Source organism: Suncus etruscus, chromosome 5 (genome assembly GCF_024139225.1).
Source record: "Suncus etruscus isolate mSunEtr1 chromosome 5, mSunEtr1.pri.cur, whole genome shotgun sequence".
NCBI classification, from domain to species: Eukaryota; Metazoa; Chordata; class Mammalia; order Eulipotyphla; family Soricidae; genus Suncus; species Suncus etruscus.
Genome location: NC_064852.1, coordinates 21,930,059 through 21,957,392, shown reverse-complemented (window position 1 = coordinate 21,957,392; position 27,334 = coordinate 21,930,059). Strand labels below are relative to the sequence as shown.

At 47.7% G+C, this 27,334-nt stretch overlaps 1 protein-coding gene across 1 annotated transcript in view; it reads right to left on the bottom strand.

Annotated features, from left to right (window-relative positions):
- Positions 1-8,884: 8,884 nt before the first annotated feature.
- The window catches only part of COL6A3 (collagen type VI alpha 3 chain), a 136,177-nt gene continuing 117,727 nt past the window's right edge, over positions 8,885-27,334 (bottom strand). Inside the window, exons 38-50 of the mRNA XM_049772836.1 lie at positions 27,039-27,101; positions 26,132-26,164; positions 25,997-26,033; positions 25,884-25,895; positions 25,280-25,773; positions 23,161-23,257; positions 21,352-22,053; positions 19,809-19,917; positions 17,435-17,778; positions 16,050-16,313; positions 15,340-15,438; positions 10,222-10,386; positions 8,885-9,372 (exon numbers count right to left, since the gene is read on the bottom strand). Coding sequence (XP_049628793.1) covers positions 9,332-9,372; positions 10,222-10,386; positions 15,340-15,438; positions 16,050-16,313; positions 17,435-17,778; positions 19,809-19,917; positions 21,352-22,053; positions 23,161-23,257; positions 25,280-25,773; positions 25,884-25,895; positions 25,997-26,033; positions 26,132-26,164; positions 27,039-27,101 — 2,460 coding nt within the window. The 3' untranslated portion in view covers positions 8,885-9,331. The remainder of the gene's footprint in view (positions 9,373-10,221; positions 10,387-15,339; positions 15,439-16,049; positions 16,314-17,434; positions 17,779-19,808; positions 19,918-21,351; positions 22,054-23,160; positions 23,258-25,279; positions 25,774-25,883; positions 25,896-25,996; positions 26,034-26,131; positions 26,165-27,038; positions 27,102-27,334) is intronic.

Below are 27,334 nucleotides of genomic sequence, written 5' to 3'. Positions count from 1 at the left end.
ATAGTCTTCTAGAAAGTGTTTCCATAGTTGGAGGAAATGACCAATGACCTGGAATCCCATTATTTTTTCTTTGGCACCTGGAAGAGCTCTGGTTTCTTCCACCCATCTTGTACCCCAGGATTGACCCCTCTCACTTTATTTCCTCTTCACACTACCACTCTCCTTGGCCAAGTGACCATTCCTTAGTGCAGTTCCATAAACTTGTTCCCAGCACAATCTTTCTCTCCTCTTTGAAGGAACAAAGTAGACTGACAGAGGTGGATTACATCCAGAAAAGGCAGATATGAACTCTGATCCAATTGCCTAGGTGTTCAAGTCTCTACCACAGGACATTTGACTCACATGGGGACCCCCTCCATGGTCATGGTCTAGAACAGCCACCTAAGGGCCAATGCATAGAGCGATGCAGATTGTCTGGGTTTGTGTATTCATGCTCTGTGATGTCCACTGAACCTCAAAATAACTGAGCAACACTTTTCTCATAATACACCCTCATCACCAGCAGCACACATGTTTGCAGAATTGTGATGGTTCTAAAGGACTTGCAGATTCTTCTGGTGGTAGGGGACTTCTGGGCAGGATGTTGGAGGGCACTCAGAGGTCCCCTCCCATCTCAGTATAGTTCCTCTGCCTCCCAGAGTGGAGGGGGTTCACACCATTGGTAAGTGTGGAGAGTATGCCTTCTATATCTATGGCCTGAGCTCTGATAAAAAATGCTAAGCAAATGCAAAGCAAATGCATGGAACTGGGAGTAGAGTTCTGAGACACTAAGAATTAAGGTTTGGGGTTACTGACTCAGCCATTTCTTGGATATCATTAACAGCTAGTAATTTACCCCCCTTTAATCAGTCACCCCCCATTTTCCTCCAGTGTGTCCACAAGTCAATCATAAAATGCTCATTGAATTCTTTGATGAGGACCAGATGATGGACTAGTCACCACATTTCCCAGAGGAGGACAGAAGATGTATGTGGTTATGGGAGTTGCTCTTAAGAGCAGTTCTTTTTCCCAGACTGTCCCCTAAGCAAAGGGCTGTGGGAATGATTCTTCTAAAGCGCTGACCTTGACAAAATCACATCGATCTTTTCCAAGATGGTGGAAGCACAGAGACGTACTCAGTTTACCTTCAGCGTATCCAAGCAGTTTCTCCCTTCCTTTGTGGCTTGGTATGGCTATCCCAGTGTAAAATCATCTCAGACACTGTATTGCCAACCCCAAGTGAATGAGTTTAAAGCAGGGTTGTACATGAAATAATCCAAACCAGGCTGAAGATGAAAGACATATAGTCTGGCAATCTTCTACTTTATATCAAAAGCTATTTGCATGTCACAACTGTAGTTTTTATTGAGTACAGAGACCACCCCCAGGTGGAGGGGTAAGGGCAGAGTAAATACATATAGCTCAGGCTATCCTGAGCCAGTCCCATCCAGGTTTACATGTAATACAATCTGTTTGGATGGTAAAAAGCAAGTTGTAAACAAACATATACAAAGAAACCAGGGATGATCTTTGTTTGGAGTAAAATAAGGTATAACCTAACAGCCTAGCTCAACTTTGTCTGCCTTCCTGGAAGACTGAGATGATGTCTTCAGCAGTGAGCTGCGACTCCATTTGATGTTTCCTCCTACCATCCTTGGCCAGTTTGAGAACCACCCACACAAAGCAAGAATTATGGAAATCCTAGTGGCAGTAATGTCTTCAAAGGCATCTACTGTACCATATGGCAGATGATTCTTCTCCTTGGTATATCTGGGAGGATTAAAACATAACCAGAAGATATGGAAGTCCAGGATTCATTTCATCATTATTTATAGAGCCAAGACAGGGAAACATGTACCCATGAGGTACATGGGCTAATTAGATAAGGATATGGGGTTCTCTCCAGGTTGGAATAATCAACTACAGAAAGAACTGTGGTCAGAATCAAAGTTAGGAGAAAGACTGGATGGTCACTTGCCTTTATGAATGGTGAAGAAGCAAAGCAAAGTTGAAGACAAAATCAAAACAAAACTGGCCCTTGGATTCTGACCCCAGAACTGGGGCCACCAGCCTTGTGTGGGGTGAGAATTCAGTGGCTCTGGTGAAAGCATCTTGCTCTCGGGCAGGCAGTGGGCATAGTGTGACATTCCACATATCAGAAAAGAGGTGGTTTAAATTTCTGACATGAGCAGTTCTGTCAACCAATGGTACCTCAATAGAGCAAAGGACAAGGGTGTCATTCCCTGTGGGGAGTTTGGAGACCAGAAACAATCCTAAGAGCCATAGATACTCCTTGAAGTTATTATCAGAAAATGTTAATACTGATTGGTTTTAAAGGAAGAACGTTAGAGGAGTCGGTTGGGCTGGAATCTTGTATGGTGCCCCCATGTCTGTGTCACACCAAGAGGCTTTTGATCCTCACTGGGACTCAATTTCTCATTTGCAAGACAAAAGCATGAGCTGATGCACATGACTTTAGAAGCTGCTCAGTTCCAAAGGACTTTGTTTCAACTCTCTAGTGAACCCCTTCTCTGGCTATCAAAAAACATACTTTAGTCTTCCTTGTAATCAAAAGTCTCCATAAATGACATTAAAAGTGGAAACTATTTGGCATACCTATCATTTAATATCTTTAAGCTAAGAGAAAATGATCACGCTGCACTAGGATTTCAAATGTTGCCTGCAACCCAGGAATTCTGTTCTCAGAACCCCCTAAGCTCAGTGTTTTCTCAAGTGCTTCTATCACAAGCACTTTCTTTTCACTCTAAGTAGAGCTGCTGGAGACTGTGACAAGGGCTCCAACACCACAGTGAATGTTATGTCTGTGATCAAAGGCAACTTGCAGTCATCCATGGAGCTGGTCTTGATGGATTAGCTGTGATTCATCTGAAAGAAACATGTGGCTTTACTGGTCACAGAAAGCCCTGTGGTTTTGCCTGTAATAACATGTTATTTCACTTAACCCTTTCGATCTTTCAGGAAGTCATCTGGTAAAGTACACTGACAAGGGGGATTCGATGAAGGAGGCTTGGTGATGGGGAAGGAATTGGGAACCCCTATGAATGGATAGAGAAGCTAAGAAACAAGATCTGCCAGGTCAATAGGGGTTTACCTGTGGGCTTAATTCCCCACATTTCTCACAAAGTCTACATTTCTAACTGCTGTGTGTGAAAAGTGGAAGCCCCATAGTCCTGGGTGGTCTCTTCATTATCGATCCACAACAACCAGCAGCTGCGACTCTGGTGAGCTGCCAAGGAACAGAAGTTCTGCCTCAACCCCTACTAGAAGGAAGCTTTAGCATGTCCTAGAGCTCTAAGAACAGGCTGTCATGAGGAAACTAGTATGATTCACTGGGGCTGAATCACTTGCCTTGCACGTAGCTCCAACACCACATGTGTTCCCCCAAAATCCCTCCAAGAAGTAAAGAATGAACATATCTGGGTGTGGCCCGAAAACAAAAACAAAACAACATCAAAATGATTCTTTCCATACATGTACATATATAATATATATGTATGTATGTTTATATTTATTTGTAGCATTCTTTCTATTTATTTTTCAAGAAACAAAGCCAGGAAATGATACTTTTCCATCCCTTAAAATTCTCCCTCCTCTACTCACAATTCTCCTTTTAAGGGACTGCAAAACTGTTCATTTTAATTTTTTTGTTTGCTTATTTGCCTTATTCGTTATATTACACAGATAGGGCAAGGTATCCAAATTCGCCTTTCTTCTCTGGTTTCAGTTCATAATATCCTCCTTCCATGCTGTTGCATATGACAAAAGTTTTCCTGTCTCTATCCCTGAGTACTGTTTCACACCTCAGCCTCCATCTATCCAGGACACTTCCAAACACACTTTCTTCAGTGTGTCTGCTCTTACAAATCACACAACACTTGCAAACTAGAGATATTAAACCAGTGGCTGGGGGTGGGTATGGCACTGAAGATACTTCTTTGCCAAATCTTTAGGCTGGGTATGGACCCACACCTGCTCAGCTGCCCGGTCCTAGCCAGACACTAATGATTCCCTTACGTGGGGAGCTTTCCCTGAGCTTGTGAGGGTCAGTCTCAGAGCTTCTCTGTTATGGTGATAACAAGAGGAAATGGGGTACAGAGCTCTGCTCTGAAAACCTAGTCTCACTTGGGGGTGAGCTGGAGTATTAGCTACTACCAAAAGAGGGGGGGCAGCACTGCAGGAGATCAGAGTCTGAACCTCAATTTTCATGGTAGGTGAGAACAGGCTGCCACAGCAATGCCTGCCAAGAAACACCCGTTCTTTGTGGCCTTCCCCACTGCCATGCTGGCAAATAGGCTCAAATTCGGGGCAGGAATGAGGCCCACGTGCACAAGGCAGCCAGAGCACTCCCAGATCCTGGTGTTCTGGGAAAAAGGGGGAAGAAAGCTTCAGGCAGGTTTATTTCCAGCTTCTGTGGGTGACCATTCATTATTGCGCTCTACTAATGCAAATGTGATCCCAGAGGGATAGCATCCTTGGCTCTGTTCTGAGGAAAGGCCCTTTTCAGGCACAGGCGATGATGACTCACTGAGCAGAGACCCAGAGTCACTCACCAAAGCCCTTGGGATAGTCACTTCACAAGTCAAGCTGTTGGCCATTGGTTAAAGCTTAATGCAGAACAGATGCTGGGCCCAGCTCCAGCCTTTGCTTAGTAACTCCACAAGGAACCATTTGCTGAGATGATTCTGGGAGGAATAGAATCAGGCTTAGAATTAGACTATAATAGAATGAAACAGAATAGAACAGAACAGAACAGAACAGAATTAAAATATAATTATTAGAATAGAATAGTAGTAGAGTAGAATAAAATTAAAATAAATACTAATCTGGATCTTTATTCAGAGTTATTTAAAGCAAGTATTAGCTTTAGTTTCTGGAACAGTGTTTTTATCCCAAAGCTTTGTCTTATGCTGAGAAGCAGAGATTCCTTTGATAAGGGGAGAACTTCAACACTATTGTGCTTTGACAGGGGCCCAGATATAGTTGTCCAGGTCCCTGTACCACTGGAGCCCACAAATGCAAAGCCCGTGGGACTCAGAGGGTCTTTTTCATATGCAGAAGGTCATGACTTTAGATCAGAATTGATGAAGGTCCCCAGAAGACATAGGTGGGTGACTCTACAGCTATGAAGTTGGGTAGAGACTTGGTTGAGGCTGTAGAGGAGCCATGAAGGAAGCAGCTTAAGTGGGTCCTTTGGTGCTTTGATGAATCCCCAAAGACCCCTAGCATGTGATGCAGAACTGTCACCCCTTTAGCCAATACCAACCAGCATGTTTCTGTGGTTCTGGTTTTCTTACTGAAACCATCAAAAATTCATGGCGAAAAAAGTATAGTCACCAAGACATGAACTCTTAGCTCTGCACTCAGAAATTACTCCAGGAAAACTTGGGATAACATATTGGATTCTGGGGATTGAACCAGGTCAGCTGCATGTAAGTCAAATGCCCTATCTACTGTGCTACCATTCCAGCCTGGACATTTTTGCTGAGGGCACAGGACACTGGGTCATGAATGTACATGCACTAATGCACACAGAACAGTCACACTCAGCAGTTCACATATACTCTGATGCACACATTTAGGTACACACATGTACACACATACACATATACATGTTCATGTGAGCACACAAGGAGCATGCACAATGATGCACATATGTACATGCGGCACATACCCACATGTACCCCACACACACAAACACGTATACATTGATGATCACAGTGTGGTCCAGTTAAGACCTTCCAGATCCTCATTATTAGCTAAAGAAAGTGGGTATTGGTTTGAGTCACCTCATCCCATCTTGCCAATGATTGGCTTGGAAAAGGCCACATGACCAGCCTGCAAGTGTGGACACTCATATCCTCAAATCATCTCTTAACACATTTTCTCTCCAGGCCAGCATCACCTGATCATCCCTGATGTCACCTGATTGCCTGGATCACTCACTGCCTGGCTTTACCCAGGGACCTCCCTCCTTCCCTCCTTAAGCTGACTTGGCAAATCGAGCATCGCTGGGCTCATGTTCTCACATAGTCTCTACCAAATTGCTAAGGGATGCATCCAGCCCTACCCTGAACTTCATCTGCCATCCTTGTATAGCACAAGAAGTTCAATAAGGGGCCCGGAGAGATAGCACAGCGGCGTTTGCCTTGCAGCCGATCCAGGACCAAAGGTGGTTGGTTCGAATCCCGTTGTCCCATATGGTCCCCCGTGCCTGCCAGGACCTATTTCTGAGCAGACAGCCAGGAGTAACCCCTGAGCAACGCCGGGTGTGGCCCAAAAACAAAAACAAAAACAAGAAGTTCAATAAAGATTCAAATTCAAAGAAGCTTTGAATTTGTACACAGAAGCTGGCCCCAGATTACCAGAGACCCCTTTCCTCCACCCCTAGCTTCCAGAGCACCATTCTTGGGCAGCACCCTGAAATTTTTTTAAACATTTATTTATTTATTTATTTATTTTAGTTTTAGGGCCGCACACGGCAGTGCTTGGAGGCTACTCCTGACTCTGCTCAGAAATAGTTTGGGAGACCATGTGGGATGCAGGTAATAAAACCTGGTTCTTCTTGGGCAGGCCACAGGCAAGACAAACACCCTACCACTTTGCTATCATTCTAGCCCCCTGAAATTGTTTTCTGAAGCTGAGCTCTAAGTCTTAAACCCACTACATTAATTGAGAGTTAGGACATGTATAAAGGGGCCCTGGACTGGTCCCATGCTGGACCCCAACATCATGAGGCTGTTCTCCAGAATCTAAACTTCAGAATCTAAACCTAAAGGAAGAGCTCCAGAACCCACTGGTTCAGAAAACACTCTTCCTCACCCTAAGCTTAGCTCTGGAGAGCAGGACAGAGCCCAGAGGCAAGAAGGACCAGAAGTAAGCAGCCCTCAGCACCCTCCCCAGTGCCTCAGTTCTCCAGAAGATAAGCCGGATGCATGGACCCAAAACAATAGTTTTTCTGGGACCAGGGGACCTGGAAGAGAGAGAGGAGTCATTCCTGATACATGAGTCACTGTAGGAGGGTTGGCACAGAGCCGGCCAATTCTCCCAATGGCTGCTGCAAGAAGACAGACGCCCCATGGCTTGATTCTGTATCAGCTACAAGGGGAGAGGGACAGGGAGGACACTATTAGGACATTGGGGGTCAAATAAAAATTCTGGGGACTCAACCACAATAGAGAACCCAGCTTCTCTCTACTTTCAGCATTGGCTGTGGGAGAGAGTAGTGGGGAATAAGAGGAGCAGGTTGAGAGAGAACATGTGTCTCCATTGGTCACTGAGTCTCAGCAGGGTATGAGAGGAAAAAGCTTCATGCGGGGAGAAATGGGCCACTCAGAGCCTCTATCTCCTCATGCCCCATCTGAAATCACCATGTGGCATCTTTATCTGATGCCTAAAACCAAAGATCTCAGATTCCTGGGAACTACATTTTGTGAAGATCTGCTGAAGATCTGCTAAAGTCCTGCTGGCTGCGAGAACAGTCCGCACTGCTCAGCCCTTGACCCAATGCACACAGTCCATGTCCCTCTGAAAAACTGTTTTTCCAGCCTCACAGCAGGCTGGAAGCTCCCAGGCTGGCCACAAAGCTGTCCGGTTAGACACAGAGTCAGGGGCAGGCCAGGGTTCAGAGAAGGACATGGTGAGTGCATGAGTAAGGATGTTCACGAGTTACCACAGGCCAGCTCTGCAGTACAGAGCTCAGAGATCTGCCATGACCAAGCATTATGTCCCTCTACTCCCACATGGGAGTCTGTAAGGAGAACTGCATGTGGGTACATGTGCATCTGTACATAGATACCTTGTTTCCCCGAAAATAATACATCCTCCAAAAATAAGATCTACTTACAGGCTTCCTTCTGGGTGAAATATAAGGCATCCCCCCAAAATAAGGCCCTCCCCTAGCTCTGTCTTGGAATGAAAATTAATTTATCATAAACTGGTTGCTAGGGCCACCCTGGCTAGCATCATCTGTAGGATTCACAGTTTGTCTGGTTTGTGTTGACAACTACTGTACTATTGTACAGTATACATGTAATAAATATCCTTGATTTTCATTTAACAATAAATGTGTACCATAATCTTCATGGAAAAATAAGACATCCCCTGAAAATAAGGCCTACCACATCTTTGGGAACAAAAATTAATATAAGACACTGTCTTATTTGGGGGGGGGAACAGGATATGTGTGTGTATGTGTGTACAGGTGTGACTGTGTGTTCCTGTATATGCATGTGTGTGCATACACATGTGCATTCACAGGCTGGGAAGAAAGGCATGGAACCCAGGCTGCCTATCCTCTGATCTCATGCTGTCCTTGGAAATATGGCTACTCTCAGGAGATAGAGCAACATCCTGTCCCCCCTGCCAGCCAACCCTACCTCTGGGTGAAAAACACTCCAGTCCAGAGCATGAAGTACATGTCACCATGAAGCAAGGACCTAGCAACTTTAAGACCTGTGTTCCCACCCTGCCACATACAAAATAAAAGAAAGGTCTTCTTGGGATTCCCTAAGACCCCATTCCTGAGTGCCCATTGCCACCAGGAGTGCCCGACCCACTGTCTGGGGATGGCTCCTGGCTACCCTGCAGGTGATTGTAAGACCAAAGCTGTGGGAACTGGGCAGTCTATCTGGACACGAGGCCGCAACACTTTCAATATACTTTATTAAAAAGTTTCTTTGTATAAATTTCCTAAAAATTTGAAAATTAAAGTTAAATCCCCTCCCCCGCATAAAACCAGGAGCACACATGCGACAAGAGAAGGCTATGAGGACGTTTCCCATGCGCTAAGCTGGGATTCGTCTTCATAGGAGCACACAGTCAAGGGCTCCCCCCTGCTTCCTGCAGGCCGGGCCTGCTGTCAGAGGTGGCAGAGCAGCAGCTGAAGAGCGTGAAATCTCCCCCAGGAAATGGGGAGCCAGAAAAGGGCCAGTGGGTCTAGCATCTTGATGCTACAAGGCTTTACATCTAAGGTCACGCTTCATCGGGGGAAGAAGGAGGAGGCACGCAGAAGAATCTGGAAGAAGTAAGGCATGGGTTGTGTTCAGGTTTTTTACCTGCCAACAGAGGCAGGAGCCTGGGGAGGTGAGTCTGGAAGCACCAGGGACTGAGTATTCTACAAAATTCCAGGGCTACGAGACAATCATCTGGAGCCAGAGAACACTGGTCCCACAGACACAGTTAGCACCAATGGACGGGTCGATTGGAGGCAGAGCTTGCGTCCCAAGTCTTGAGCATCAGGGGAGTTGGAACGAGCACAGTGTTAGGGCTCTGCCTGGAGCTTTTGCAGAGGGTCAGTTCCTTCCCCAAGAGGTATGTGTGCCCAGTGGGCCACCTAGTTCTCCAGCGCGGTGGCCACTCCAGCTTTGAGCAGTGCTGAGCATTGGGCAGGGGCAGAGAAAGAAGCAGAAAAGCACGTTATTGATTGAATCTTGTAGTACCAGTTCCCTAGCTCTGAGGTTCATACCCAGCCTTGCTTCCCTGCTATTCACCACTTCCAGGACTCTGAGATTAGGGTTGAGATCTGGGAAACCGGGGTATCTCAAGTCACTTGGATTCTTCTCTAGGCTCCTGGTGGGGTTCTATAAAGCCTTCCTTTTGCCAGGCTGGATATAGCAAGGCTGTTTCTGGCTTATTGCAATAGAGAGAGCTGCCCATATCATGGTGGTAAGGGGTGAACAGGGCAGGGGGCTTTATGATTTAGAGGAGAAATCTTCCAGAGACAAAACACGGGAGAGAGCCTAATGACACTCACACTAAACAGAGCATTTTAGAGTATGAAGGACTCGATAGTTCCAAAGGCTGGAGCTATTGGCCATGACTTCCTCATTGGCACATATAGAAGGAAGCTATGGAGGCATATGATCTATTATATAATCTCATAATAATCCACAGGATTGGGTTTTGTTTTGTTTTGTCTGTTTTGTTTGTTTAGGAAGGGCTACACCTGGCAGTGCTCAGTGACTACTCCTGGCTTTGAGTTCAAGAATCAATCATTCCTAATGGTACTCAGGTAGCTAAATAGGATGTCAGGGATCAAACTTGGGCCAGCCACATGCAAGACAAGTGCCCTTTCCACTGTGCTCCCTCTGGTCTCAGAATTCCACAATTTATGTTGGCACAAACTTTTCCCTAGCTGCCTGTCTCATATTTTAAGTAATTAATGATAGGCCCGGATCCTTCCTCTTATTTAAAGAAGCATAAATTCAGTAGAAAACTACTTACCAGGGGCGCAAACCTTTTCACATTCTTTCTGTGAATCAAACTTGTTTTCGTTTCCACCGCAGCCACCATACCAAAAACGTGCACAGCTATTGGTCCCTACGTCGAAGTACCATTTTAATATGAATTTCCGGCAAGTTCCTATGTCTTTGGCCATCTGACAGATATCTAGAAAAGTCAAGTGAGAAAGGAGTCTGAAACATAATAGGCAAGTTGTGCTCTCTCTCGTGGTTCTGTAGCTAATGGCAGTGTTGTCCAAGAGAAAAAGGAGAGATGACATTGCCTGAAAACCACCACCATCCCTCCCTCCACCAAGCCTTTATGCTTTGGGACAGAAACACAATTGCATGGGTGATAGATATGAGAAGCGAAACAAAGAATCCCCAAAGTTATCGATTGTCATTGGAGAATCTGAGGTGACATGGGCTGTCATCATCTCTCCGATTGCTGGTCACTTGCCTCTGAAGTTCCACTAATGCCAAGTCCCCAGGGAAAAAATCAAATAATAAAATGCCAACAGGAAAATGGGGCAAAATCGAAATTAAATTTCATCAGAAAACAGTTCAAAGCAGGTCTGTTTCACTGGTAACCAAAGTAGTTGGAAAGACAAGATAAAATCAGAAGGAAAATCCTTTTGATTCCAAATATATAGTTATTTATATTCATGTGTGTGTGTGTATGTGTGTGTGTGTATGTGTGTGTTTGTGTAGATGGCCAAGTACCTTCATGTCCTGTCCGATGAAATGAATAAGTCAAAAACAGTACTTAACCAGGAATGGGGAATCCTAACAGCTCAAAGGTTCCCCCCACCCACCCAGGCTGTGTGGAGCCAGAGATAAGCATTCCTTTCACAGCAAAGTTTATGGTTCAATGCATATTTCTGATGGATTCCAGCTGCAAAGGAGTGAACCCTGCTACCAAGGTGCCGGCAAAAAAACAACTACAGCCTGCAAACAGGCAAATCTGTTGACAGTGCTTTCTGACCAACTCCAGACATGGCTGGAAAAGAGATATTACATTCACATTATCTGAAAGTTGGAAAAAATGTAAACTTTCTACTAAGACCTAAAATGGATAATGTTTCCACTAGAAATAAATGTGCCTCAATCTCCCACTCATTTCCCTCAGTCCCTATTCCCCAGCTCCCCAGATTTTTATCCCCAATTCCACACATCTTTTGTGGCTCTTTATACCCCGTTTCCGTGAGGCTTTAAATTCCAGCTCAATGGGTCTTTTTCTCCATCTCTATGGGTCTTTATCCCTTGTTCTCTGTACTCACAGCTGCAGCAATGTTAAAAAAATGTTTCCAGAGTTCTAATGGATAGTGAAAGGTGGCAAACCACAGCTTCAAATTATTATTGACATAAATACATGCGCTTTCCCCATTACATCATCATGCTGGCCAGCAGAATCTCTCCAACCAGGAATACAGCCAAGCAAATGTTATATTCCATCAAACCTAAGCTGTCTTAATCTTTTGATGAACTATTATCCTGTATTCCAATAAGTAGGACTAAACAGGAAGCTGGAAATGGTGCTGGGTTTAGGTTTCAGATCAATTTCAGCCACTTTGCAGCAAAAAAAAAAAACTGGTAGTGAGAATCTGGAGGTACAGGAAGTATATTTTTCTCCAGCTAAACAATATGCCTTATGGCAAGAGATGCTCATTTTTTCTCAGCATAGTTTTTTTTTTTGTCAAAGATCATGTTGCATATCTTTCATGTTTTGTGATTCTTCCTCATTAAACTTTTCATTGATGCCAATAATTGAAGTATCTTGGAGAACTTTGGGTCTATAACCAGCAGTTTTGAGGGCTGCTCTGAGTTCCATGGATATATATTGCCAGGGATTGAACCAAGGCTGGCCACATGCAAAGCAAACTCCTTAACCTTTTAACCACCTCTTTGGCCCTTGCAGATTCATTTTTTAAAAGATCGGTTTTATTATTGTTACTTAGCAATTTCAAAGAATCTAGCTTTAGTGATAATTGATAGAAAATGTCTATCCAACCTTGTTGTAGCAAATTGCTTAATTTCATCTTATCTTATAGTGGCATAGTGTTCCACTGCTTATGTTGTAACACATCTTCATGACCCATTCATATGTTGTTGGACATCTAGGTTGATTTCTACATTTAGTTATGGTACTGAGTGCTTCTGATGAAACGTAGTGCACATACATACTTTTGATTTAATGTTTTCTGTCCTGGGACACAACTATGAATAACTTTGACTATCATGATGCTTTAAATTAAAAAAAAATGTTTAATGAAAATGTCTACCCAAGACAGCTTTAGTTAAAAATGAGGACTGGAAAAGAAATGCAACAAGAGCCTGAAAGCAAACTCAACAGGTACCAGGCCTCCCCCAGTGCAGTCTTAATGGTCGCTGTGAGAGGTCTCTCAGAGGCTAGCTTACCCGGAGAGTCTAACCAGACCTAACCTGACTGCTACCACTGAGAAGTAGTAGATGCATCACAGAAAAGTGATCCAGAGAAGCCGAGACCACACCTCACACCTCCAGCCTCTAGAGCCCACATGCTCCCCTACGGTGGCCCTGATACAGCAACAGCAAGTATGTGTACCCTCCACAGGGGCACTGAGACTCTCCAGGCACAGTGCTTTACACAGAGAATCCATGGCTTGCTCTGAAGAAAGGCAGTGGGGCAGGGGAGATAGTATAGCATAGGGTTGGGGTACCTGCTTTTTATATGAGTGACCTGGTTTACATTCCCAGAACTCCATATGGTTCCCTGAGCGAAGGAAGGAAGGAAGGAAGGAAGGAAGGAAGGAAGGAAGGAAGGAAGGAAGGAAGGAAGGAAGGAAGGAAGGAAGGAAGGAAGGAAGGAAGGAAGGAAGGAAGGAAGGAAGGAAGGAAGGAGAAAAAGCAAGCTAAGACCCTGAGAGATAGTGCAGGGATAAAGGCTCTTGACTTGCATGCAGCAGAACCCAATACAGTCATCACACCTCATGGTACCCCAAACATGGTGAGGTACAGCCCTGGAGACTAGATAGGTTGTCCAGGGCTTCCAGCTAAAGGTTTCTCCCATTAAACTGCTGATATGGTTGAAAGAGGATCACCAGGAAGGGCCCCAAATCTACAGAGCAATGCTAGGGAGACCCCCCCCCTACCCAAACAAACAAGAAAGCAACTCTTTTGCCTCTCTCCACTGCCTTGGATACCAAGCAGGAGATTCACACCCACACCTTTGCCCACAACAAGCAGGCAGAGGACCTTCAAGCTTGGGCTGAAGCACAAGACGTGTAGAGAGAAGAAGAGGTTTCTGCTGCCTCTGTCACACTAGATTTGAAGGATGTACCACTGGACTCCTGTCCACCTTTTCTCTCCAGCCCCTGAGAGACCAACAGGTCAACAGGCTCCATCACAAGTTCCTCCTCTTTCTTAACCCGCTTCCGTCTGTCTTCAAAACAAAGCTGCAGTCAGTCCTCTTAAAGGTTGGTTTTGTTTAGAGTAACTGGACATGTTTATAGAAGTGTCCCTTCTGGAGAGCACAGGAGAAAATCCCAAAATCAATCTGGAACTGTGTGTGTGTCTTTCACCTCAGATCAGCTTCTTTTTTTTGTGTGTGTGTGTGTGTGTGTGTGTGTGTGTGTGTGTGTGTGTGTGTGTGTGTGGTTTTTGGGTCACACCCGGCAGTGCTCAGGGGTTATTTCTGGCTCCAGGCTCAGAAATTGCTCCTGGCAGGCACAGGTATATGGGGCGCCGGGATTAGAACTGATGACCTCCTACATGAAAGGCAAACGCCTTACCTCCATGCTATCTCTCCGGCCCCTCAGATCAGCTTCTATCAGAGCCCAGATCTACTTGCCTGTGACATCCCCACATCAAAAGGGGACAGGTGGAGGCAGCACCCTGATGTAGCCTGAGGAGTAAAAGTTCCAGGATTCCTATCCTTGTCTTTGGGGAAAGCCCTGAATCTTCTCCTGGCTTTGTCTGAGATCAAACCCCTGCGGAGGGAATGATGGTCATGCGAGGGCCTGGCAGGGTCAGGACATAATTGCCAGAGGAAAGGGGACAGAACTAGGCCCTAGATACTTGGGGAGCAGCTTGAACAGAAAGCAAAAGGCTTCCCCCCTTTAGCCACCTCACATCCACCAATTCAGATCCCCTCTGCTCTGTTCTCTGCTAAGTTAGAGATGTTCACTCTGAAAGTCTTTATAAAAAAAATCTTTTGGATCCAGGGCAAGTTCAAAGTGACTCCATTCACCTGGATTTCCCAAATGGCTCCCCTACATTTACGGCAAAGAGAAAAGTTCTTGTTTTTGTTCAATCTTCCCAGGGAAAAGACTGAGGAAAACAAGCACACTGATAAGACTGACACAGACTAACTTCTAGCCTCCTTCTAAAGGTAAATTGTTTCCAGTGATTTCAGTGTTCTGGGTAGCTTCTGCTCTAAAATGCGGCTCTGCAGTTCCACCACTGGCTGGATTATACCTTCTGGTAAATTCCATGGACTCTGGGCAGCCCAGGCTGTGCATGATGAAACAGGACGATGTCTTGAGGATGGAGAAATGATTAGATGATCTATGGTTCATAAGTGAAAGACGTGGATGAAAGATGCATCATTGCAGGGGCAGACAGACACTTGTTATTAGCAGGCTCCTTCCAAACCTGGGCTTCTCATTTAAGGGGAGGGCAGGGACTTGTGTTCTTCCAGCAGTTTCTTAAGAAATTCAACCAGCAAGTGGACAGACTTGGGTCTGAGGGTGCTGTAAACAGACCACAACTCCACCCCCAGCCCAAGATGAGACATTTGGAAATGCCGTGAGAGTGTGTGTGTATGTGTGTGTGTGTGTGTGTGTGTGAGAGAGAGAGAGAGAGAGAGAGAGAGAGAGAGAGAGAGAGAGAGAGAAAGAGAGAGAGAGAGAGAGAGTGATTGCCTACAACCCTTCCTGCATGCCATGGCAGCTCTGTCCAATTATCTCAAAACTCCCAGCTATTGGCAAGAGAGGTCACCAGAGCTGGTGAATGTCATAGAATTACATAAGGAGTCCTGAGGAGATGCACAGCTGCCTACAGAGGCCTTACTAAGAACTGAGAACTGAAACCCACATACGCCCCAGTATTGGGGGTCTTCAGAGCCCCACGTGGCTCCACGTACCTGCTTCTGTGTGAACCAGCGGGTCTTGGTTCACGACTAATTTGACGCTGGTGCTGGCAACTGACCGCCCGGGTTCAGGAGCTGGAGACCGGACCTTTCCTACAGAAAACAAACAGAGCAGAAGCTGCCAGGGGAACTCCGAAATGAAAGGAATGGATTCTTCAGGACCAAAGTTAACAGGCAGCAACTCCCAATTGAGTGGACACCCCAAACACAGAAGCAGCTCCCTGGAAGCCTTGGTCAGCTCTGAGTAGATAAACATTGTCATGCCCAACTTCTGAATGAATCTCTTGTCCCCCTCCATACCCTCAGAAAAACAGAGCTGGGATTAGGGTGTTAGGATTCAGAGCCCCTCTCAGGAGGGAGCCAAAAGGGGGTGTCAGATGTGTGACTAAGATAGACAGGGTCAGGGGGATAGGCAGCTGGGCCTCAGTGTGGGTGACAGAGGGATACTCTCATCACCAAGTGGGAAATGGACTTTTGAGAGGGGCCTTGGTGAGTCCTTGAAAGCCCCATCTGGATTACAGGGCCCCTGTGTCCATCCAGATGTTGAACTTTCTTCCACAGGTCAGACTGACAGTCCTGGGGGTCCCCTCTGATCTACTGCTATATAAGCAAATTTGAGCAGGGACCCCAGACAAGCTGTCACTGCCAAAGCCACCCACACACATTCTTGGTCCCTACGGGGACCCCCAGGAGAACCCCCTTACTTGTGCTGAAGCTCCCATGGTAAGCAGCGCGGACCTGGGACCTCAGGTAACAGACCACGGAGACACGGTACACATGACCAGCCCGAAGCCCCCCGATGATGCGGTCAGTGACTGTCAGGTTCTGCTTCAGGACCAGGGACTGGTCATGGGCTGAGGTGACCGTCAGATCATAAAAATAGGGGCTAGGGGGCTCAGGCCTTTCCCAGCTCAGCTTGGCGCTATTCTCTGTGATCTCGGACACACGGACCTCCTGGGAGGCAGGGCCTGTAGAAAGACACAAAGGGGATGGGAGTCCTGACAAGACACCATGAGCAGAGAGTTGGGTTCACAGGGCTGGGTTCAAGGGGGGGTGAGATCATGGGGCTGGGTCCGCAGGGCCACACCCACAATACAGCCACGGAAGCCACAGACCCATGGCCCTGAAGTGTGGAAGTCTTTAAAGAGCTCATTCACCGGGGATTCAAGCTCCCATACCTCAGGGGTGTCCCAGAATCTCTTGGACCACAGGGTGCCTGGTACAGGCTGGGAGGAAGCACATTCCAGTACAGATGGCACCAGCCCAGCAATGGGAAAACACTATGTCTCACAACCTTGTCTCTAGAACCTTCTGTGCAAGTGCACTAGCTCTCCAGCCACCCTCAGCAGCCAACTTTCACCAACACCCTATTTCCTACCCTCCCTGAGTGAAAATTAAGGGTCACCCTGAGGGTCTGATCAGGCCCACAGTGGGAAGGAGGGTCCCAGCTCCTTTTTTTCCTAGACAATCTCCCGACATTACCATGCCTCTTCCTGAATGGACACACTTTGCAGAGACCAACAAACAGCACATCAGCCTGTCCAAATCTTTCAGTCACTATTTCAGAAGGTGGACCTAGCTCTGAACCACAACTTAGAAACATCTTCTGTGCTCCCTGCCTACACCTGGTGGAAAGTACCTGCTCCTTCTTCTCTCCCGCCTCTCTCCTATCTTCCCTTCCCCTTTCCCCTCTCTTCCTTTCCCCTCCTTTCTCCCCTTCCCTTGCTTCCCCTTTCCACTTTCCCTTCCCTTTTCCTCCCTCTTCCCCTCTTCCCTCTTCTCCTATCCTTTCCTTCCCTCCCCTCTCAGCTCCTCTTTCTCCTTTTCTTCCCTCTATCTCCTTTTCTTTCCCCAAACACATCCCCATCCTTTCCACTCCCTCTCCTTTTCTCCAGATGCCCGATCCCAGCATGTACTGAGTTCTTCAGCCTTCTACTAGAAGCCTGGATTTCTAGCACACTCCTCCCTGACACCCTAGAGAGAATGAGGAGCCTCCACCCTTTTCCCAGGGTCTGGAAATGTGGAAGGCAGGTTCTGTGCAGAACCTGTGAGAATGTGCGATCATTCAGACCAGAGCCTCTTGTCTCACCTGCAGGCTTTGTGTTGTCTGCCTTGGAGGTGGCAGGTTTGGGCTCCTGGGACCTGGGAGACTCTGGCTTGAGGGGCCCAGGCCTGGTGGCTGTGGTGAGAGGTTTGGCGGCTGCGGTGGGAGGTTTGGCGACTGTGGTGGGAGGTTTGGCGGCTGCAGGTGGCTTTACAGGCCCTGGTTTCACAGCCATGGGGGTTCTGGCAGGGGCTGCAGGCTTAGCCGCTGGCATGCGGGCTGTCACTATGGGCTTGGCCGTGCTGACTGTTCGTTCTGTTGTGGTCACTGGCTTCCTTGTGCTCACAGGTTTGGGTGATGTACTTGAAGAGGCATTATTTGGAATATTTCTGTTGGAAAAATTGAGATATTATCTGTATGCAGGTATCTTTTGCCAGCAACCTGAATCAACAAAACTATAATCTGGTGTTTCTGAGGGTTCTGCCTGTATGTTGGCCATGCAGCCACACAGCTCCATGACTATGAAACCATGCAGCTGTCTTTACTATTTTAGCACTGCACATAGAAGATTCCTTCTTTGGGTCTGTGGCCCTGAAAATATGTCCAAGAGCACATGAGTACTTTAAAGGGAAGCTGAACTGGTCCTATTAAAAATATCTGACATCTTCTTTCCCACTTATAAAATAAAGTCAGGAAGAGAGTCCAGGGTTCTTGATAGGTATTAGCAGCATTGTTAATAATAATAATAATAATAATAATAATAATAATAATAATGAAATGTTACTGTAATATTCAAGTATAAAAGTTAAGCAGTTGATGGAGCCAGAGAGCTAGCACAGTGGTGGGGTGTTTGCCTTGCATGTGGCCAACCTGGGACCCACCCAGGTTTGATTCCAGGCATCCCATATGGTCTCCTAAGCCTGCCAGGAGCTATTTCTGAGCACAGAGTCAACCCCTGAGCACTGCCTGGTGTGGCCCCAAAACCAAAAAAAAAAATAGTTAAGCAGCTTAAATTCAAATACTAAAAGTCCAATAAAGTCCATTCAAAGCTGTTCTAATGATAAGAAAGTTGCAGAGTGCCACATAGAGCTGGACAATTATGAAATCAATGTCTTCCAGGATTTTCATCTGCTTTTGTTTGTATGTTCTGGTTTCAGGTAATTTCTTGGCCTGGTCCAGATGCCTACAGAGGATACCAAGGGTTCAGGCTCAGCAGCCTAGATATCGTCCAAAACTCTTTCCAGTTCTGAGACCAACATTTAGTAAATGTCAGGCACGAGTCCCATGCAGGTTAGTACATTGAACTAACCTTAGAACTTGACATTTCCCTCCTATTTCCCTAAACATAAGATTGAAGAACCTTAGAAAATGGTCCAGTAAATGAATTCAATGTTAGGAGAAAAAAGGTGGGTGAGCCCTGATCAACTAGGCATGATCTCTGCTCAAACAAGGGTCCCAGCTGCCTGGGTTGAACCCACTCTCTTCCTCTGAGTACTGAGGGGGGGTCAGGGCAACTGAAAGCAGGGATTCTCTCTCACCCCAAAATCTGCCAGCAAAAGAGAATTTGTCTCTTGGGAATTTTCAAATCCACACCTCCTCTGGGTTCCCATGTCTGAATGTCAACACCCCAAAAAAGCATGGAGGGTTCTGTCTAGGGTGGCATTCCCAGTCCTGTATAGGGCCAATTATCCTCCCAGCTGCTCCTTGAGGCAACATCAAGTACGGAGCTAGATGTGAAGTCTATGGATGCAAGCAACAGCCCACTCAACAAGGCCACACAACATTGTGGTGACACAGCAAGTGTGACATACATTTCTGCTTCTGTCCATGGCATCAGTCCTTCTTTCTGGAGTAGCCCACAACAGCCAGCAGTGGTTCCCTAGCCTGTCTCTCAGTTCCTCTGTAATTATAACATGCTGGGACAACCCCTCCACCAAGCCTGACTCCTCACCCTTGGATCAAGCCTTTGAGCATGCTCAGGTCTATGTTGACAGATGAAACAGAGAGGTATTAGCCAAGACCTCAAAGGAAGGTCAAGCATCTCCTGGACCCCAAGCCTACTGCCTTGGGGACAGTCCAGTTTGCTGACAGAATGACTCTGGATGCAGAGCCCAGGCCACCAGGTCCCAGTGGGACCTCAGAGAGACACAGACATGGACATATATGAGCTCAGTCTAGGAGAAGCATCTATTGAACTCAAACCCAAACTTCTGACCCCTCCTGTCCCCCACTGTCTTAGGTCAGTCAAGGCAGCCCAAACTAGGACACATAATTTTCTGGAAAGACTTCAGACCTTCTATTTTTCACTACAGTTGGCTCCCCCAGAAAGGCAGGTGTGGGGGGAAGTGGTGAGTTACAGCCTGAACTCCCTCCAGCACCTCAATCATTGTGGTCATTCATAGTCATTAAATTCACTTACATACTCACACCACGGTGGCCAAACTTCACAGGTGTCCTGGCCAGTTGTTCCTCTTGGAACCAATCACATTGTTTTCTAATATCCGGGGACAAGGAAAGCGCATTCTGGCCTGCAGCGAGACATAGAAAGTGAGTTGGGAGTGCATGTCGATCACTCTTAGTCAAGATCAGTCTGCAGACAGGTCTGTGTACTTGGTCCCTCAGGAGCCAGCCCCGCACATGTGTTTGTTGAACTGAGTCTTTCAGACAGAACAAGTCCAGTGATTTAGAATGTTAAGTGTGTGCCACTGGCAGAGAGAATAGCTAAATAATTCCCTTCTCTGGGGCTATTTGGGGACCAGGCTAACGATATGATTTGTGCTGTGTGTGAACTCTTTGGGGGGGGTGTGTGAGGGGTACCTAGAATAAAAGAAAAATCAGGCTTATAGTTGAAAACTTCTCATCGCTTGTTATCATTTGATTCCATCTCATGCTTTGGGATACCATGTTTAAGTTGATTTCAACTGATACCTGAATGAAGGTAGGACCAGGTCCTGACCTGACCCTCCACTTTTCCTGGTGTCTATCACTTTGGTCATTGGACAACAAATATCCACCTGTCCTCCACATCCTCCTGGGTGCCCCTTCCTGGGAATATGACACTGTCCTGTCCCTTCTCAATCTCCCTGGCTTATTAACATCCTCCTGAGCTCACCCTGAACCTTTGTAGATGAGCTAACAGCATCTTGCGGACTCATCACCCTGATGGCCACATTAGGTGGACATGGTGTGAACTGGGAGGGCAAGCTGTGGGCAGAGCACACAGAAGGGGTCCCAGTGCCAGCTGGGAGGGTTAGCAGTGAGATGGTGGTATCTATACCCAGGCCATGCAAGCAATTTTTAGATGCTTCCCTAAGGGACTGAAGTGATAGTTCAGCAGTAGCATATTTTGCCTTGCACGCAACTGACCTGGGTTCGATTCCCAGCACCTCATATGGTCCCCAGAGCTTACTATGAGTGATTTCTGAGTAGAGCCAGAAATAATCCCTGAGCACCACTAGATGTGTCCCCACCAGAAAAACCCAGGAGCTTCCTAGAGTTCCCTTTCATAATCCAGCCTCTTCCATTAGGATGCCCATGCACATAGCCCATGTCCTCCTTCCTTGCATGCTTTAGGGGGACAGTGTCTAGAGCTGGGAGGAAGACCCTCAAATCAAATCAAATAAAGATGGGGCCAGGGGCAGGACTTGTGTCTGCATCTTCTCTGTAAGAAACAGAGAACCAGAGCTGATCCTAGCTGATCAGGTGGGGTGGGCTGCAGGTTTGCTCTCTGACCTCAGTGCCCTCTGACCTCAGGGTGGAAGGCATGGGCAGATGCATGGACAGGTCACATCCATGTCCACAGTCCTTCTCTAGCAGCCAGAGAATGAGCTGGCTAGGATATCCCAGTGGGTTCTTCTTCTGGGTCTTCACTAGCCCCCCACACTGTCCCTTGAGGGACACTTGCCAGCTGCCAACTGCCGGCCCACCCTGTACTCCTATGTGCCCACCATGAGAAGACTCACTTCCTATGAAGGATGGTAACAGCCTCCCGAAGCGCAAAAGCGGTTCCTCTGCCAGCTCGCTGGCCTTGTCCACCAGCTTGAAGAAGACGTCACTGGGTTCACTGGCAAAGGCCTGAAGATCCCCGACATTCACCTCAGGCCCGATGCCCAGTATGACCAAGAAGTAGCCCTTGCACTTGGCCCGAAGCACTGCCTGTCTCGCCTCCGCCAGTTCTGAGCCCTGCACGGCACCTGTCAGCAGCAACACCAGCACCTTCAGGTCCCGGGGGTGTGGTGCACGCTCGAACACACGGCCCACAGTGTGCTCAATGGCACGGCCCAGCGCCCTGCCACCTTGTAGTGGCCTTAGCCCATGACTGAGGAAGCCCAGCAGCCACTCCTTGGAGCTGAAGTTGGTGAGGGATATATCCACCTGCACAGGCACCAAGCTGATATTCCCCACCACCTCGTTGTATGGCGCTTGCTGCACTATGGCCGCCCGAGCCAGATGCTGGGAGGCCTTAGGGTCTGGGCTCAGGTCCAGCTGCCGGATCAGGTGGGCGATGTACTTCTTCATCTCATTGAACTGGAACAGGCTGGTGGTCTCCGAACTATCCAGAATGAAGGCTACATCCATGTCCATGTTGCTGCCTGCTGCCCGCCGGTCCCGGAACGTGGGTCTCCAGCTTCCGAAGCCACAAGACGGGTCAATATTGCAGATATCTAGGAAGAAGCAGATGTCCCCTCAGTCTGGGATTCTGGGGACTGGAGCAGGTGGATGAGGAGAGTTGAGGGTACTAGGACTTAGAATCCCCTTTCTCTTAAGGGGGCATAAGTGCACCCATGTTGGGTCTTCAGAACCTAATTCTATCACCAATCACCAGAGGCCTTTTCAACAGATCCTAGGGCTAGCATTTAGGAGACAGGCAGAACTTGACTTGCATTTGTAAGGCTCTGGGCTTGATTACCAACACTACATGCACACACACACACACACACACACACACACACACACACAGAAGTACAGCAGGTGGACCACTTGCCTTGCATGGAAAGAAACCTGGGTTCAATCCAGGGCACCATATAGGGTAGCCCCAAACGATGTAAGAAGAGATCCTTTAAAACAGACCTGGGAGTGAGCCATTAGCAGCATCAGGGATGACCCCAAATCCAAACTATATGATGATGATAATATTATAATTATAATGATATACATTATATAAATATACATGTTATGTTTATATATAATAAAGTATATTATATAGAATCATATATATGATTATGTATGTATATATACATATATATGTATATATAGTCATATATATGTATATATAGTCATATATATATGACTATATATAATTTTACTGAAGAGAGTTTGGAGGGACAGCACATGTCTGGTCAGTGAAGACCTTGGGTTTGATCTCTGCCATTGTATGACCCCTGCCAGCAGCTCCAGGATCAACTCCAGGCCCTGAGCACCCCAAGGTCAGCTGTCTCTTATATAAAAGGAACTAAAAAAAAGTAGATGAAAAAGAAAAGAAAGAACAGAGACAGAGGTAACAGCTCAGAGATTGCAGGAGGCCACAGTCAGGTCACTCTGTACACAGCAGCCTGTGTCACTCACTACACACAGTAGGGGGCTCTTCCCCTGTGTTGGTTATTAAAGCAACTGGTCCACGGTATGGTCCCAAATGGACCCAGCACTCAGCATTTTCATAGAAAAGATGAAGGAGCCCTGTTGCCTTCTCTGTGATGCCCAGATAGCTTTTCCATGCCCTCTGTGCCCAATCAGTCCCTTGTGCACACTCTGGCAGCCAAAATTGCCTTTACCTAAGCAAACGTGGCAGGTCAGCACCTTCTTCAGGAAGTCCGCAAGGTCCCTCCGTGCTGGCAGGACAAGTGCGTGTCCGACAGCTGTGTTGTTAATCTGGATTGAGGATAGGCAGGGATATTATTGGTATTTGGAGACCTCCAGGGAGCATTCTGGAACACTTCAGAGCATCTTGGAGCACTGTGAGTATCACAGAGCACCTTGGAGCATCTCAGAGCACCTTACAGTATTCCAGAGGACTGCAGAGCACCCTGAAACACATCAGAGCACCCAGAGCACCTCAGATAGCCCTACAGCATTTCAGAATACCCTAGAACCTCAATGGCAAACCTATGGCATGCTTGCCAGCTGTGGCACGAGAAGGCCTTGCACGCGGGAAGGGGTCCGCAATTAAGATATGCGATGCGGCGGGAGGCGAGTGTGCTGGTGTCTGCTTTGCAACTCACCTGGCGACAGGGCTGGACTGGCCATTGGGAGGACCGGGCATTGGGAGACAGTTTGGGCACTCGGGCTCAAAAAGGTTAGCCATCACTGCCCTGGAGTATCTCAGAGCACTTCCAATCAAGCTAGCTTCCTGAGAGATAGACATCTTCACATTGGGGTAAGAATGGGGAGCAATGGGGTTCACAGTCTTTCCTCACATGACTTAGGTCATCTCACATGGTCAGATGACCCCTCTGTTGGGGACACTGTAACTTCTAACAGGCTGAGGGTCCCATAAATGTGCGTGCAGAGCCCAGATCCTCTGATCATCACAGCAATCAGAACCTGCTGGCCCATCTGCTCCCCTGGTCACCAAAGGGGCTCCCCCACAGAGAGGAAAAGAGTCATTTTCAGGAGATTACAAAAGCACCACCCAGCCAGCACTTGACACTCCACCACCAGATGCCCATTGATCATACAAGTTAGTGGAAATGACACTGCTAAGAAGCTTTTGTGTACTCAGGAGGCCTCGTAGCAGTGATTCCAGCCACCTGCTTGCAGGCCCAGCCCAAAACCTGTGCTCCAGCCATCTGCAGCTGGGCAGATGGGCCCATCTGGGAGATGGGTCCCTCCTTTGCACAGACCAGAGAGACTACTGTACATCTGATCTGGGAAAGAGGAGATTAAACACTAGCTCCTCAACCCCCATGAGGGACTCTGAGAACATGAGGGCACCTGGGGCTTTCCAGACAGAAACCAGGAGACAGAAATTTCTATTCATCCTGGCATCTGCCTGCTTGATCGGAAATCCAGAACCAGCTTCCCTAACCATATTTTGCTAATGACAAAGTTACATCTTATTCCAATCACCTGTCCTCACAAAAATGCACCAACATTGGGGCTGGAGAGATAGCATGGAGGTAGGGCATTTGCCTTGCATGCAGAAGGTCAGTGCTTCGAATCCTGGCATCCCAAATGGTCCCCCGAGCCTGCCAGGAGCGATTTCTGAGCCTAGAGCCAGGAGTAACCCCTGAGCACTGCCAGGTGTGACCCCCCCCCCCAAAAAAATGCACCAACATGAGGCTGCATGATAGCACTGCAGAGAGAACACTTGCCTTTCAAGCAAGCCCAATGGGATTGATCCCTAAACTCAGAACCAGGAGCAAGCCCTGTGCAGTGTAGGGTGTGGCTCCCCAAATAACCCCAAAAATAATAGCACACAGACTTAGACATGGGAGTTAGTGATCATTGAACTCTAGTAACTGTAGTGGGCAGGCAGGGCCAGTGTTGCTGGGCATCCCTGGAACACAGACAATATTAAGCCACTCATGAGGAACAGCAAAGTTGGCTGGGGGCTCTGAGGGGGAAGAAGCAAGGAGAGCTCATGATTGCTCCAGGTGGGGGAAGTGGGTAGTGACTTAGAACATTGCCACAGACAAAATGGGAACACAGCACAGGAACCCCCTATGCTGAGTGAGTGGCATTGGTGCAACAGCTCTGCTCACTAGTAGCCATTTTACTCCTTCAGTTTTGGGTTTGTGTTTGGGCCACATCTGCCATTGTTTGGTCACCCTGGCTAACCATTCTCTGCAGAATCCCTCCAGGATACATAGGGTTGCTCTTCTGTCACCTGCCAAGCAGGCACAGACAACCCAAGAGCCAGGTCCAACACATAGGACAGAATTAGATACAGACCTGAAGGGCATTGACCAGCTGGCGGTCCTCTTGACTGGTAAGGAACAGGGGTGTGATGCCCGCATCCGAGAGCTTAAGTACAGCCTCACGGAGCTCAGGGGTAGCGCGCACTGCCTTGTTGCTAAAGAACACGGCCACCTTGCGCATGAGGAAGCCGCTTCGGACACGCTTGAATGTGTTCCGGGCCACAAAGGCCATGGCTGTCTCCAGACTGGGCTGCTTGGATGTCAGGGCCACCTGCAGGTTACGGATGCTGTCCAGGAGAGCCGCCTTCCTGCGTGAGTCGGCGAAGCGAATCTCCGTGGTCACCTCATTGTTGTAGGTGAGCACGGCCACACGGGCCCCCCGTGGGCAGTTGCTCTCAGCGATTGTCAGGTCACCCACCAAGCCCAAGAGCACATCCCTCATGCGGCTGAACACATCCTGAGTGACACCCTCGGAGGTGTCTAAGGCGAAGGCCAGCTCCGTAGGGAAAACAGGACATTCCAGGGGACCTGTGGGGAGGTGGGAGGGTTCAAGGATCGACACTCATTGGCCAGTGGAGAGGTGGGGATCTTTTGTCTTCCTGCAGGAGATGAAGTGCCTAAGTGGTGCACTTACTTACCATAACAGCAAGCTGCAAGAGAGAGAGAAAGAGAGGAATGACTCGGGCTGCCACCAGGAGACCCTCTCAAATGCTCCCTCTGAAGGTGTGTGGCCCTGGGAAGTGACACTTACGGCACTTGTCCTTGATGTTCTGGACCAGGGCGCATTGCTTTAGAGGAAGAGAGAGAAGAACAAGTGAGAAAGGGCAATGGGCCCAAATAGGTGGGACAGCAGCAGAGTCATGCATGAGGGGTGCATTCAACTTACATCCACCGAGTCACCACGGTTGCCTTTGTGACCCTGTAAAGGTAAAAGGGCCAAGTTGAACCCCATAGAGTTGGGAGGAAACAAGTCCAATGTACAGATGACTGAGGTGGGCAGGATCTCTCCTACCACCTGCCTTTATGGCTCCTAGAGCCAGAGCAGTTAGAGTACAGGGTTTCTTGGCAAAGCCATGAGGTTTCTAGATGATTCCATGCCTGAAAGGTTTGGACAGGGCCACATGGAACAAAGTCACATCAGCCACATGTTCAGCAATGTGGGAGCAGAGTCTTGGATCCTGTTTCCAGAGACCCCATAAAGCACCCATGAGCTACTCACCCCGCTCCAGAGTGTGAAACCCCACCATCTCCATCCTACCGTGTCCTGATGTACCCTTAGCCTTGTTCAGACGTGCCTCTGCACCATCCTGTACAGAGCAAAGTTCCCTGTGCACCTCACTCTACCTTTTGTTCAATGGTTTAAACCCTTCCTCCTAAGAGTTCTGGTTCTTTCCTATTCTCTTGAGCACTTGATTTATTTCAGTGCAAGGGAAACCCAGAACACAGGAACAAGGACCCGGAAGGACATAAATGACAGGGGGAGAGATGGCCTCCTATGCAAACCAAAAACCCAAGACCAACACCTGGAGATGGGCAGATTTTAGGGAATAGAGGGTTAACTCCCAGAGAGAGGTGATGAACAACAGCAATTTGTTATTTTTTTTCCCTCTGCACAACTCAAGTCACCTTAAATCAGCAAAGTTACAAGTAGGGTCAATCATCCACAAGACCCATGGGAAGTCATTTTGTGTGGAGTTTCATTTCAAGCAAGAAATCTGTGTACATGGGGAGACCAAGGATGGGCAAGGAAGCAGAACATTCTAGGAGCTCAATAGGAAGGAGCAGGTACTTACAGGGGGTCCAGGATGGCCAGGTTCTCCCCTCTGTCCTCCAGCCCCAGGAGGTCCCGAATTTCCCTAGAGGGGACAGGCAAGCATTTGTCGAGCATGGTGAAGGACAGTCCCCAAAACCACAGCTGGCCTGCGAGGGCACCTGGTGTCATCAGCAGTGACTCCCAACCTCCCAAGTCTAGACTAGGGATTCAAAACACCAGAGTGGTGTCCTCAGGTTTCTATCTCTGTCATTAGGTTGTGGCTTTTTTCTTTTCTCATTTGAGAGCGCACCCAGAGAGCTCAGGGTATGCTCAGGG